The sequence below is a fragment of the Dermacentor variabilis genome, chromosome 3, assembly GCF_050947875.1.
Source record: "Dermacentor variabilis isolate Ectoservices chromosome 3, ASM5094787v1, whole genome shotgun sequence".
Taxonomy (NCBI): domain Eukaryota; kingdom Metazoa; phylum Arthropoda; class Arachnida; order Ixodida; family Ixodidae; genus Dermacentor; species Dermacentor variabilis.
The window spans coordinates 60,821,396-60,836,561 of NC_134570.1; the positions used below are offsets into that span (position 1 = coordinate 60,821,396).

General features: G+C 48.7%; 1 protein-coding gene across 4 annotated transcripts in view; it reads left to right on the plus strand.

Moving 5' to 3' along the window:
* The window catches only part of LOC142575731 (uncharacterized), a 34,276-nt gene extending 19,387 nt beyond the window's left edge, over positions 1–14,889 (plus strand). The window contains exons 3-5 of one of the 4 annotated variants that reach the window (XM_075685325.1): positions 6,251–6,315; positions 11,018–11,058; positions 14,616–14,889. In XM_075685325.1, the coding sequence (XP_075541440.1) occupies positions 6,251–6,315; positions 11,018–11,058; positions 14,616–14,869 (360 nt within the window). In that variant the 3' untranslated portion in view covers positions 14,870–14,889. Of the gene's footprint in view, positions 1–6,250; positions 6,316–11,017; positions 11,059–14,609 lie in introns of all 4 variants that reach the window. The other 3 variants (XM_075685324.1, XR_012826707.1, XM_075685326.1) reach the window with 3 other exon arrangements.
* Positions 14,890–15,166: the final 277 nt, after the last annotated feature.

Here is a 15,166-nt window from a genome sequence, read left to right on the forward strand (position 1 = left end):
CTCGAACCGCTTTCTGCGTTCGGCTTCGGCTGCCGCCGTCTCCTTAGGTTCGGTCGCACTGCTTCCACTCGCATCCGCACTACGCGTGTTCCCCTTTGCTCTCATGGGTGTGAACTTCGGCCTCTCAAACTTCGAGCCAAATTCACCCTTTTGACCGTCCTTAGCTCCGCGAGCCCGACGCGTCACAAACTCCTCGGCTAGCTCAGCGGCTTTAGCCACCGTACAAACGTCTGGCCTATCCAAGACCCAGTATCGCACGTTCTCCGGTAACCGACTATAAAACTGTTCTAGCCCGAAACACTGCAGAACTTTATCGTGGTCACCAAACGCTTTCTCTTCTTTGAGCCACTCCTGCATGTTCGACATAAGCCTATACGCAAACTCTGTATATGACTCACATTTGCCTTTCTCATTTTCCCGAAACTTCCGACGGAACGCCTCCGCAGACAGCCGGTACTTTTTTAGAAGACTCGATTTCACTGTGTCGAAATCCTCTGCCTCCTCTCTATCCAAGCGAGCGACTACGTCGGCCGCCTCGCCGGGTAACAAAGTGAGCAAGCGCTGTGGCCACGTTTCCCGAGAGAACCCCTGCTTCTCGCACGTTCGCTCAAAGTTAACCAGGAACAAACCAATGTCCTCTCCAAGCTTAAACGGCCGCATCAGGTCAGTCATTTTGAGCAATACTCGTTCTCCTGCACCGTGTGCCTGACTTCCATTACGAGCGCGTTCCATCTCTACCTCGAGACGCTTCATTTCCAAAGCGTGTTGACGGTCACGCTCTTGTTGCTCTCGCTCTTTCTGTTCTTTACGTTCACGCTCTTCTTTTTCTTTCTGTTCTTTAAGTTCGCGCTCTTCTTTTTCTTTTTGCTCTTTAAGTTCGCGCTCCTGTCTTTTTGCAGTCTCCCTCTCTTCAATGGTCTCAAGGCATTCCGACAGCTCGTCATCCTCAGCCTCTAACTCAAGAATAGCCTTTATCAGTTCTGGTTTTCTGAGTTTGTCCGAGACATCCAGACCCAACTCTCTTGCAAGCTCCAACAATTTCGGTTTGCGCAACGACTTCAAATCCATGGCTGCTCTGAATGCTGCTTTCTCTACTGCTTACTATTGTCTTGCCGCAAACTAACCCGGCAGCAACGGCAACCACAATTACCAGCTCTGTTTCTGACACTAACAAAAGCCTGGCAAAGCTCAGAAGAAGAAAGTCCCGCACTCACCAAACCTCGCAGCCAAGAGTCCAGCGCAGTCGTTCCGCTGCAGGCAACCAGTCATCACACAGGGCTCGTTGCACTGCTCCCGGATCGTCGATGAGCTGCTCAGCATACAGTCAACTGCATCTCTTCGCTGCTGGCCTCCGTTGTCGCGATCTCACCGCTGGCAGACAGTTGTTTGAAGTCGGAGGCGATCTCACCGCTGCCAACCAGATGTTTGAAGTCGGACCGCTGGTACGATCGGATGGGAACTCGGCGCTGACGCCCGTGGTTGTACCTGGGTCGCAAGCCCCAAGGGTAGCGTTGGCCTGGCGGCCTGGGGTACAACTGGCAGCATCCGAAGGTCCCGGCAAAGCATGAGTCGACTGGTAACAACAAAACAACTTGTTTATTTTAACATTGCAAAGAGTTGGCGGTCAGGTTGACCGAAGTAGAGAGACGGGAGAGCACTTTACTCAACAGAAGAAATCGGAGCCCTCCTTTTTGGCGTCCGGGGGCAGCTGTTTTTATACTCTCGCAGTTGAGGGCAAGAAGGAACCCCTCAAAGACGAGCACGTGAATGTACAATGGGCTAATGGTGACGCACACTGTCGTAGCGCTGCCGTAGCACCATGTCGAGCACGATCTCGTAGCACCCTGTTGTAGCGCTGCCGTAGCACCATGTCGAGCACGATCTCGTAGCACCCTGTTGTAGCGCTGCCGGTCGGGCACAATGACTGTAATGAGAGGATGATCCCTGCTTTCGCATCGCCTGGTTCTGGCACAATGACTGGAATGCGAGGGTGATCCTTTGCGGTCGCATCGCCGCAGTCGCGCCTGGAAACACCTGCCGATGAGCGTTGCGGCGACGACGATCGGGCCAAAATGTCTGCCGCCCCGCCGCAGTCGCGCCGGCAAAACCACGTGTCGCAGGCGAAACGCAACAATATTCAGAGGCTACATCCTGACCCAGGTTGCGAAAAATGTAAAAGCCACCCCGATTCTCCGGAAAGAGACGGTATTGTTGATTCAAAGTTGGTTTGTTGGTTATCCTTCAGTGCAGCTGCGCAACACACACCGTGGTATTTGTTTAAGAAACTGGGTGTTGCAAGAGGCAAAGAATCGTTACGTTCGGGGAAGTGCAACTTAAAACTAAGAAACACGTATGTATGGGCCTTAGCCAACGCAAATATGTAGCGAATAAAAATTGAATATTACTTAGTGCAGACACCATTTGTAGACGGAGAGAGAATAAACTTCACCATAAAATTCTTGTATAAATGAGGAAACAATGAAAATTCCAACAGAACCCAACTCACGATGTTTGTCGACGTTGATGCGATTAGCATTGGAGCAGTATAGCGACACACCATAGCGCTTGATAAAGTTTTTTTTTTTTCATTTGTAGTCATATAAGATTTTCATTGCTTCGGCTATATGCGGCATGCACTGACTCAGACCGACTTTGACATTCGCGCGTCAGGGTCCGCCATGACGGCACGATGATTGCTGTATGACAGCGACGCAGCGATACCGGCGGTGTGACGGTGTGACGACGCTGGTATGCCTATGGTATGACGATATGGCATGGCGTGACGACAAGCGACTGTGCGACGCAATGACGGTATGAGGAGGATCGGACGACGAAGCTGGTTTTGACGATGACGGAACGACCAACAGCGGCATCACCATGACGGTATGACAACGAATGAATAGAGGTGGGTATGACTACAACGTGACAACGGCGATGGTGTGACAGCAGTAGCGTAATCGCTGTTGAATGATAGCCTTAATAGGATGAAATGGGACGAAATGAATTATATGGAAATGGCAAAGGTGGTATGACCACTCTACCTAGGTTAGACACCATAGAAACAGAGAGATTATCAGAAGATATCACAGCAAAGGAGATCGAAATGGCCATTGAAGACCTTAACCCTGGAAAATCGCCAGGACCTGATGGCTTAACAGCAGTTTTTTACAAAGCCTTTTGCTCGAAGATAGCCATCGTATTAGAACGTGTTTTTATGGAGGCGTCCACCGTCCTTTAGAAGGGCGTATACACTGCAGTCTTGATACCTAAAAGCGATGACGCGAATAAACTCAACAAAGTAACAGGCTACAGGCCAATTACGCTGACAAACGTAGATTATAAAGTTTTAATGAAGATATTTGCGCGGAGACTACAAGGGGTATTGGGGCTTTAGTAGGACCGCATCAGACTTGCGGGATAAGATGGAGGTCTATATTTACTAATATCCATGTGGCTCGCAGCATCCTTGAAACTTGTGATGCAGACTTTAGGAAAGTCGCTATGTTACAAATTGATCTAGAAAAGGCATTTGACAGAGTAGGTCACAATCTCCTGTTTACAAATGATGACACAATGTGCAGCGCTAAAGTCCCTCCGAAATTTTAAAATGAAAGACTTGCGTACAGTTTGTTTATTGATGATCAGCCTTATTTTCATATTTTCTTTTGCATATTTTTTGTGTTATGGTATCGCCAAGTTCGTGGCCTATAGCGCCCAGTGGCTTTGGGAAATTGTTACGTAATCGCCATCATCATGTTCTATCCTATATCCTCCGATTGAGTCGTGTAATATGTTTGTTCATTCTGCCTGTGTGGAGCCACCTACGCTCATGGTGACTCAGCCTTGCAGTGTGAGAACGCAGTAGTGGTTAGACTAGCAATCGTTGAAACTCGGCCTGGCTGGTAAGACACACTTAAGATTGCTAAGGCCCATTGATAACGAGGACAACTACACGGAGGCGTGTGTGTCAACTTTCCTTGCTATTTGTCAATGTGCCTAAACAGCCTTAAAAATGGTTCCAGTGGTTTGTGGGCTGTGTATTCTTCGGGTATTGTCGAAGCGCACTCTGGCAGATTAACGAACCTGTTGAGAGGTGTGAAGGGTCACAAATATAAAGTTAATATTGAAAAATATAAATTGAAATGAAGCTCTTACTGAATATAGAAAAGAGACATTAGACAATATAAGCACGTAGTGAATAGTAATAGGTCAATATTAGAGAAAAATTTTAAAGTACGCCAGTTTAGCATACGATCCTTGTCTTCGTCAACAAAAATTTTTCCCCAAATAATACTTTAGTTGAAAAAGGGAACAGTAGCTCCAAAAGAAACGATTCTCGTAAATGCCAAGTTTAAGCTAAACTTCTGAAGGGGATCCTGTAGAAGTAGTTTCCTAGAAGCTGAGAAATGAAGACGTTTTCCAAATTAGAGTTCTGGAGATTCACTTTCATCCATAAGGTATTGCTTGCATGTGCACTCGATCCTACAGCAGCGCGAAATTTGATATCAAACAGGGGAAAACAAATGAGAACGAGGAGGAAACGATTCCGCTCCATGGTTCCTGATGCGAAAAGAATTCTTCCACTTAGTGGTCGTGTCGCTTTGCATGGCTGTTACAACTTTCGCAACTGCTGCTGACAGATCTTCCATTCATCTTGCGATCACGGCAAGTTTAAGGCAATGGAATGCTTCGCAACACGTAAAGAGAGACATCGCTCTGCTTACCGTCAACACTGCCTAATCAGGGGCTATATTTTTCATTTATAAGATTCAAATTCCAAATTGTTGATTTCCTTTGTCCTTATCCGCTTTATTTAGCCACTTGGTTGATGACCGATTTGCCCCCCTGTGGTTATGCGCCCCGACTACTCAAGACAACCATGTACACCATATACATACAGAAACTACACACTTTGTTCTGCGCGTCCGCTATTAATACGAGACGGGAAAGCGCAACTGCATCGTCCGGCACCGTCTGACGTGACCTGCTTTAGCGACTAGGAACATCGGGCATCCACGTCGTCCCAGTCGTGGTCGTCCCAGTCGAGGCCGCGCCTTCCTGTCGGAACTGCGCCGAGGGTAGCGGCTGGTCACACGGCCACTGGTCTGTTTACGGCGTGAGATGGCACAAAGGACTGGCACAGCCCCAGCGTGCGACGACGGATGAGTCGCCACCCTCGTTGAAGACGCTTCTGTGGCCACGGCCGAAAACGCGTGAAATGTCTGGATGATTTGCAGGCTTTGTTCATGCTATGGGAGCACAACTCCGTCAGAGAGTTCGAGAAATGCCGGCGAAGACAATAAAAGCGCCGTGCTGGAATCGGGCAGAATCGGACCCCGCCACAGTGACGCGTATGCCGGCCGTCGGCCGAAGAGGATTCCCTGACAAGCTAGCGGACGAGTTCCTCTGGCGTCTGCATTTCCAGAAGTCCCTTCTATGAAGTCGAGGACGTCTGGCTCAATACCCTCACGGGTGAATACGAGTGTACACCTGGTATCCCTATTCATTCTCTACTGCACGTGTCGAACTGTTAGGGTGTGTCGTTAACGATTTTCCAGAATTTTATTAGTACCCATCTGAATTGCATTGCGCTGTGTCTAGCCGAAGTGCGCATGTGTGTATGTAACCGGCTTACTTGAGAATTTCGACAACTCTGGGCGGTCTTTGGTGCACAACCGGCGTTCGCTTGCGCACCAGAGGGCCCCTTATTAATTGTCCGTGCTTTCGTGAGGTTATTTTCGGAAGCTGATAAGTCGGCTTTGGAATTTGGTCCGGCGCTGGCGCCTCGTTTACAGGGTGTGTGACAGCTGCGTTTTAAAGGATGTCCATGTTTACTAAATAGATAGGCACACTGTTGAACTATACGCCAGTACCAAGCGGTATCATTCTTCGACAGCTGCGGTAACTGCCGATACAAGTTGGACAAGTAGGTTGAATACATCACTAGCAATACCATTCAGCATATTGGCAACATTGTCTCAGTGATGTGCGCGTCATGCAAGCCGGCTTATTTATGTGTGGCGTAAGGCTCAATTTGCAACCGCACGCGGCTGCATAAAGCAATTATAGGCAGCCTGCCGGTGCCCGTTACGGTCACTGCAGAGTAATTTATTAAGCTTTTGATTTAGTTTCCGAACTCATGAATCCATCTTGGTATGTTTTGAAGTAGACTTGAGATGTAGGATGTTAAGTTTAAATATTAAATTTTCATACATAATAAGATCCGCCTGTTGTTGATGTGTTCGTGCAGGACATTCCGATCATGGACTGGAATCTGAGATTCCTGTTCTCTGCTGACAAGGAGGAGGAGAAATGGTAGGTCCTGCTGAATAGCTCCGTGACGAGCGTAATGAACGCTACTTCCACCAGTACGTAACGTGAAATGACGCGGACGAGTGGAAAAATGCAGAGGAAAGACAGTATAAGTAAATTACCGCGTTTTCGCACGTATGACCGGCACCGATATTTCAAAACGTTTAACAGTAAAGTTTGGCTGCGGATTATGTTAACGTATCTGCGTTGCCACGCGCCATTGCGTTATGGAATAATCGGCCAGATGATATAGCAGCGTCTACAACCCTGAAAACTTAGGAAACTGCTAGAGGCGCTTTTCCTTCAGCACTGGAAATCTATTCTTGGCAAGTGTAAGAGTTGGGATATGCGATGTCGAAAGGGGTAGCTGACCCATGCCGCCGTCCGACTCAACAACGTCCGACAGGACGTTGTTGAAGGGAGAAACTTGTTCTCATCGAGAACGTTGCAGGCGGGATTTATGTACAATATCTACATGAAGGTTGGAGGACGCCACATTTCGTCATTCTAGCATGACTCAAAACGAAGCAAACACACAAACCGAGAACGGCTGCTTAAACACCCTCTGTCTCCCTAGATCCCCAGGCGAGGGAGAACTGTTGTCCAACCTTCGTCCAGTCGAAGCGTCAAAAGTCTTCCAAGTACCCGCCTTTGAGGGCGTGGGTTCACACACTCGCTCACGCACTTTTATTTCACTGAACGCACCGAAAGGAGGGGCGCCTCGTAGACAGGGCTTGTAACGCTTGACTTAAGCCGGCTTGGTTAGCTGCCGCGTCTGTCAAAAGGCCGTGGCGATACCGCAGTCCGTGGTCGAACGCCATAGAGCGCCCGTTTAGTTTTGTTGCCCCAATTGGTCCGTGAAGGGGACAGCGACGCAGCTCACAATACTCGGTGCGCCCAACGTTTCTAGACTTACTGGCACCGTAAGGCCTCCTGGGGGGGGGGGGGGGGGGGTTACGAATTGTGAGCTTTACGAAACGATTCGGCGCAGTAGGGCCGGAGAGGCCATCACCCCTGCTGGCAGATCGTAACAGCTCCTGCTCGGAAAATCTCGACTGGGCAGGAAGAGAATGGCTGGTGGCAAGGGCAATGACGTCGCTTGCAGCAACCAGCTGCGAAATGCTGACGTACACCCCAAGACATCTCACAATGAGAAGCAACAGCAGATGGAACCCCACAACACGGCTCTGAGCTTAGATGAAGTATCCCGGATCTCGCTTTAGACCCGCCAGGTTTCAAGGAAAACATGAGTGCAAAAACAACAAATACTGCATTTCGCTATGCAAATTTTGAAGAAATTTCGTGCCGACTAAGTTAGCAATCGTGAATGGAGTCCTGCTAAATGAGAGGCCATCATTCTCGCTTAAAATAACAAAAAAACAATAACAACAAATGTTAGTCGGGATGCCTAAACGCAGAATGAGTTTCAGATCAGCCTGCTAAATTCCGCATTGCTGCGCAACTTCCTCTTCTTATAACTAAAACGGAGAAGTTGTGCTGCTGGAGGGTGCGGCTCGATCGGAGCAAGCGGCCATTTTCTGTGACATTCGATTGAGCCGTGTCAGAAGGCAGTGGTGATAAATCGAGGAAGAATCTCGGTCCGTACAAGTAACACGACAACTTGTGGACTGCCAAACTAAACAGGCACATTCCTTCCCTGAAGAGCTATATAGGCTTCCTCTCTTAGTTACCTTACGGCTGGCATAGAGAATACGATGTTTCTCATTATCATCGCCGACCTGACAGTACCACGCCCATTCCCGTGTCGCCTGCGTCGCACTGAACTATGAATTCCGTTGTATAGCCTGGCGCGCGAAGCCTAGGACGAGAAAATATAAAAGCGTTTTCAAACCTTGGAGAGCGTTCTCTTTGATCTTATCCCAGTGCACGCTACTTGGTGCTCCCTTTAGGAGAGCGTCCGTGAAAGGACTTGCCATTTGCGAGTAATTCGGAATGTGTACCATTCATAGTACCCAACGAGTCCCAAAAATGAACGAATGTCTATTTTCGTGCACGGTTGTGAAAAATCTCCAATCGTACCTGTTTTCAGCTAGGCCGGCCGTCTCGTGCTCTGGCCGACAACATGGCCCGGATAAGTAACCTGCGAGCAGCCAGACAACGTACATTTTTCCGCTTTCATCGTTAAGCCGCTTCCCTTAACTGCGGCAATATCCGTCGAATTAGAGAAACTAAACGACGCGTTCTTCATCCCGAAGCTGAGAACGAGTGGGCGAAAAGTGCCTACAGGTGACATAAATGCGCCATAGCGCCTGGCAATTTCTGATAGGGGAACTTGGCAGTATCCCCGCACGAGATCTAGAGCCACAATGTATTTAGCTGCGCTGACTCTGATGATGATGACGTAGATGGGTCGCGCATCTGCGAATGGAGACTGCTTTTGCAAAAATTTCAGCAGTGTAGTCTGCTGAGATTTCTGCCTATTATACGCGGGGATATATTTTTTATTCTTTCAAGGCTGTTGTGATACGGGGTGCGGTTAATACGCGGTGGCGGGTTATACGCGCAAAAATACGGTAGACAAACGAATACCAATAACTGACATAAAAGTGACAGCTCGCGTCAGCTCAAGAATTGTCCCCGTCAATCGTACAACCGATTGGCCTCTTTCTCATCAATGGGGCTGGTCCATAGCAATATTACCGGCTGTATCAAACTTAGGAAATCTAAATTTTCGTTAGGTCGAGGCAGAGCCGGGCAGCGTTTTACAATTGCTAGTAGGTACAGCGGGGCGGGGCGCTTTTCACGCCGTTCGACATTTCTGCGCATGCGCGAGTAAGAGCGGGTTCGAAAGAGAATATCTGGGGGCCATTGCGCCTTATGTGAGTCTGCCTGCACAACGGAGGAGGTTTCTTAACGCGTGTTGTTTGCGTTTGTCCCCTAGGCATGCCGGCATTGCGGAGTGCGGTCCAATTTGTTTACGCTCCGCCGCTGGCTGCCCGCGCGGTGAGGCAGTGGCCACAGACGCCCTATTTGCTGATCGCTGTGTCTGAAGGGGCAAGGTTCTGAATGGTGTTGTATATGTCGCGGGTCACGTCTTTCGTCGCGAGGATAGATTGAATTTTTTACAAGCGATGCTCCAGGAGGGCACATGTAACTGGCAAACGGAGGCATTGGAGAGCACCTGAGGTTATATTAAAGCAGGCGGCGCAAAATCTCCGGGACACACAAGCGGTAGCGTGGGATAAAAGCTGGAAGCAGGGCGGGGAGTGTGTTGAGGCCGCGGAGGCCGAAGCGCTCAAGGGGGTGTTCGCATAAAAAATTAGCGGACAGCCGATCTTATATTCTCCTGGTACGCACAGGCCTCTGCGAGCCCCAACCCATGGACCAGTCCGGGTTCTAGCTTTGATGTGCCCGATGCCGCTTTGGTGTCGTGGAAGCGCCGCCAATAATGCGAAATAATCACACGTTGTTTAAATTAGTCAAAAACACGATTGATTAAATATAATTGCGTCGAGCCGCCAACTTGCGATGCTAAGTTCAGCACTACCGCGACCCGCGACTTCTGCCGGCACGCGTATTGGGCAAGAACATATAACGCGCGCCAAGAAACTCCTCCGTAGTGCCTAGGCAGAGGCATATATTCAAGGAGCAAAAGTGCTCACATTTCCTCTCTCGCACCTGCTCTTACTCGCGCATGCGCGCAAGCGTCCGTCGTCTGCGCAAGTGCCACGCCCCGCTGTACCTACTAGCAATTGGAAATGCGCAGCCTGTTACCTTGGCGGAGTGAGAGTCGACAGCAGGGGCCGATTGCACAAACGCGAGCCTCTAAGTCTTAGACTTAAATCGGAATCTCGTCTTATCCTAACCTAAACTAAGACTGGACTTCCCGGCCGCAGTAGCGCGCTTGCACGAACCGACAACAATGAATTAACGTACGGCCTCATGTGAGGAAATAAGCGCGCGCGAAGCCACGCGCTTAAAAAATTCTCTAGAATAACAGCTTGGGCTTGTTGGTTTTCCATCCTGCTTGACAGCGCAAAACGTAGACAGGAAACGAGAAGACGACACCACAAACGCTGCCTAAATGAGCGCGCCGCTTTGCGCGCGCTTACTTCCGCAAGTGAGGACGTACCTTTGCAGTCCAGACTTAATGAAGACGGTAGGTACTTTAGTGTCACCCAACAAGTACAGTCGCCCACAAGATATTATGGGGCGTGCGAGCTTGTGGCGAAACGGCCCTCCTCCCCTTATAGCGGCGACGCAACAAGTCATCTTTTTTTTCTGACCTTGTCGTTGCCAATCTTTCTTGTTGCTTTCTTTTTACGAACGGGATCTTCTCCCGCAGAAGAGCGTGGCAGAAAACACGCTCCATACAAGGAGACAGGCAAGACGGAATTGACCTCTCGATTACCGTTGTATAAACCAAGCTTTGCCCGCCGAAGCCGCCACAGCGCCAATCGCAAGAGGGGCAGCTCGCGGCTACATTCGCATATCGCCGGCGCGCAAGGAGGAAGCGCGGAAACATACGCGCCTGCAATCTTGGAGGGACGCGCATGCGCGCAGGCGTCGACCGATCTCGACAACGGGGGTGCGCTGCTAGAAGGGGAGGAGGGCCGTTTCGTCACGAGCTCGCGCTCCCCGTAAAATTTTGTGGGCGAGTGGGCATGCAATCGACAAGACCTTGAAAAGGAGGAAATTCTCTTCTTTTTCTGTCATGACAAAAGCTTTTCTCTGTTTTTTTCAGTATCTGTATGCCGACATCATGGACTATAGTCCTCGGCATGGGTAAGATATATTACAGCGAAAACTGTACATGACTAACCTTCCTTAGTTATGCCGCGTCCGGCAACAAAAATGTGGGCCGGTCCTGGTGATATTGCAGAAAGGGTCCAAGCTCAATGGCACACACCCCTGTGGGCTCGGGAACCTGTAACGCGCCCTTGAACTATTTTCTTGTAACACGTGGGACCCAGAGAGGTCACAGGCTGTCCAATTTTGGAGGACGATCCCACCGCTGGCATACAGTTGTAGGAGTTGTCGGACGATCTCGCCGCTGCCACCAGTCATAAGGTTTGTAGCTCGTAGGGAGGAACTTCGGGGGACAGGACTAGACGAGCAGGACTTATTTACAGGTATTTACATTAGAACAAGAGATACATTCGACAGTAGCGTGATTCCCAAATGGAGCACGCAAGACGAAGCATACAGCATACGAGCACTGTTGGGAATGGCCTGCCGAGATGCGGGCCTGCAAGTTTTCTCAGCCATCTGCAGCTGCGAGCGTTGTGAGCTTTCCCGAAGAGAACCATGGAAGCTTATCACAATTGCTGCGGTGTCTCATTTCGTAGAGACCTCGAGGAGGTGCCACTTCAACACCCCCTCGGCGCCGTTGTGACTAAGCGTGATCGGCGGACGAACTATTGTTACGGAACACGCCACCGCCAACCTGGTCTGCCGTGAGCGGGGGAGTTCTTGAGGGGAGGTAATTGGCGGAACCTCCCCATGCGCCTTTCAAGACTCAAGATAATGGAGAACTGACGGGTCGACTGCGTTGACTTTGGACACTGCGAATCGGCGGTCAAGTGCCGTTTTTCCCTCACCTAGAGATCTAGGGAACACGGAGTGTTTATAAGCAGCAGTTTGTCGGCTGCTAGGTGTGCTCGTCAGCGTGCTTGTAAGCTGTGTGTTGTATGCTCGTTTTGCGTGCTCCATTTGGGAGCCACGCTAGACTGTCGAATGTCTGTTGTTTAAAATGTAAATACTGTAAATAAACCCTGTACGCCTAGACCTGTCCTCCCATGTTCCTCCCTACGACCTACAACCCCTTCACCTGGTGGCAGCGGCGAGATCGTCCGACGACTCCTACAGCCCACAGCTCACGAGCACGATGACGAGCACAATGACGAGCACACCCTAGCAGCCGACAAACAGCTGCTTATAAACACTCCGTGCTCCCTAGATCTCTAGGTGAGGGAAACTTTCGACCAGTCATTGTAGCCGAGCCGCCTTTGAGCGGGAGGGCTTACACACACGTACGCACTGATTTCACTGCCCCACCGAGGTGAGACGGGCTTCGCAGAACTCAGCTTCATGTGTGTCGTACCATTACTTCGCAGTTCCTCTCAGATAAAATATCACGTTTGCTAGCATCATTGTTGGATCCCACCGGTTGTTGTCGCACACTCGCTCGTACATCGTAAGCCAGTCCTCGACGTCGGCGTTGCCCGTGCCACATAATGTCCCCGCGTCCCGCGGATGAGTGAGGATGACCGTTGGCACGGGCTGCCGAGGCGTTGTCGCGTGTGTCGGTTGATTTGCCATTGTCGCGGTATGTAGATGACGTCCGCTACGAAGTTCCGTGATTGGACCCCGCACCTTCCACCAAGATGTTGCAGGAAGAAAGCAGGCGCACGAGTGTAAAATAATGTTATATTTACATCGGGTGTATATGGCGTTCAGGCAACTGCCAGACTTCGTCTTCCTCTTGTCCAATTCAACTTCTTCCTTCACTTCACGGTAACAATGTGTACATCCAGACAGCGAAAAAGTAACAATTTGTACTTTTATAAGCGTTTCTGTCTACAAAGTCAATGTAGAGACGTTCTTCTGGTACATAGAATTCGAACAAGCGGGTAAAATACTTCGAGGCAGAGAAACAAAGAAAAGCGCACGAAAATTATCCATAATTGGTGGCGGCAGCTCATAACGTCAATTCAACATCAGTATAACCGCTGTCACTACATCAGCACAAAATTGCAGTAGGGGCAACGTTTCGCAAACAGGAAAAGAAATACGTCAGCATATCTACGACCTCGTCGGATGGTGACGGTGAAGGCTAACTGCCAAGTCCACTTAGCATGTTCATAGGTGACAACACCCACGTGGTTAAATTCAGCAATTGATGCATCGGAACACTGTCCCAGCAGCATATTTCATCACACCTAACGTGGAGCTATCACTTTTTCGACAAACGTCCTGCACTAAGCAGATGTCCTTCTTAAGGGACGTAAAAGCGGTAATTTCTTTCAAAATTTGTACAATAAGCTCTTTCAGTCTCAAATTTCAATGATCCGGAAAAAATGGAGTGGTTCCTAACTACAGTACACAGTAAAAATAAAAATCGTGGCGTTGGTTCCGCACTCGTAAACGCACAATAGAATCGTGTTTTGTGACCAGATATATGGGATCCTGGGGTATGTTCAAACATGGCCTCCTATATTTCGTTAATTGCACCCCAGTGACACCAAAAGCGAGTGGGGGTCACTGATATGTGTAGCGAATTACATTGAATGCAACAGTTTCCCATTAGAGTTTACTACATGCAATAGTGCACCCTTACTGCCCCACGGAAGTAATTGTCGAATTAGTAAGAAATAATCGATTATTTCTGCGTAACTTTTATTCCAAATGTTATGAACATTGCAGAAATACAATAAATAGAACAGGAAGGTCTGGCTATTTCATTGCACACTCAGCACCCTTTCGCATGTTATGTAGCATGTTATCGCATGTTATGTTATGTAATTTTTGTTTTTGTTGTAGACATCTGGTGTCAAAAAGCCTTTTATTTATGCGTATAGATAGATAGATAGATAGATAGATAGATAGATAGATAGATAGATAGATAGATAGATAGATAGATAGATAGATAGATAGATAGATAGATAGATAGATAGATAGATAGATAGATAGATAGATAGATAGATAGATAGATAGATAGATAGATAGATAGATAGATAGATAGATAGATAGATAGATAGATAGATAGATAGATAGATAGATAGATAGATAGATAGATAGATAGATAGATAGGCAACCAGAAAATAACGTTTCGAAACTGTTTATGAATGGTTAATCAAGTGCGTTGTAGTTTGTGAATAAATATAGGAAGAAAAAGCCACCTTTATTCGTAAAACTTTGTCGACGCTATCAGTAGAAGTCCTTCTAATCCTATACGCTTTTATGAAGGCGGAAGGTACCTTATTATTTGCAGAACCATCAGGCTTTCCCAAAGTCGCCCTCTGACTTAAACGCGCGATACCGACATGCAAATCTCGAGCGTGGAGATCACCGGTGCAGCCTATTTTTTTCAATCGAGCCATGTGCGACTGACCCGAATTGGAGAAAATATTGTAGGCGCCTTGTATTCCCTGTTTTTGTCTTCTGTTAAACCGTCTATTTGGGTGAAACGTATACACTTCGATGTTTCTAGAAGGGTCATCTAGCACTTGAGATTGAGTGAATATGAGTGGCCCTCCTAATTGCTACATTCATACAGCCTCAATTTGAAAAAGCTGGCCTGATTGACGCCGTGCCTTTTCTCTCATTATCTGCAGCTCTAGGGGCGATCTCAGTCCTTGTCTGGGCCGGGGTAATGGCTCAAGCCGGCTTCGAGTCCACCGGCATAAGACCAGGCAGTTTTGCTGCATGGCTACAGCGTCGAGCACGAAAAAGCGAGCTGCGCGGCGTCGTATCGATGCTGCAGCAATGGGGAACCAATGGCTTTCCCGAAAATCTAAAGCTACTTGTTGCCATAAGCGCTACGGCGCTGGCAACTTTCTTGTTATGCAGAGGAACGTATGGCCGAGTTGAATAAAGATGAACGAACGACCACAACCGGGTGGTGTTTTGATTGGGGGTTCAATCCCATCGCTCGTGATCCGCTCGTGAAGCGAAGGACTGCTTGTCATCGAGAACGAGGAATATGGGTTTATTAACAGTATTTATATCAGTCTAACATGACTGTTTGAGAAAGTACATCGGGCTAACATGACTGCTTGAGAGAGATTGTCCTGAGCAGCCGCACAACAGCGGTTTTTACACACTCGGTCCTCTCCCGATACCCTGGTGACGGAAACGGCCATCCAAGCACCGTAGGTGAGTTGACCAGGCA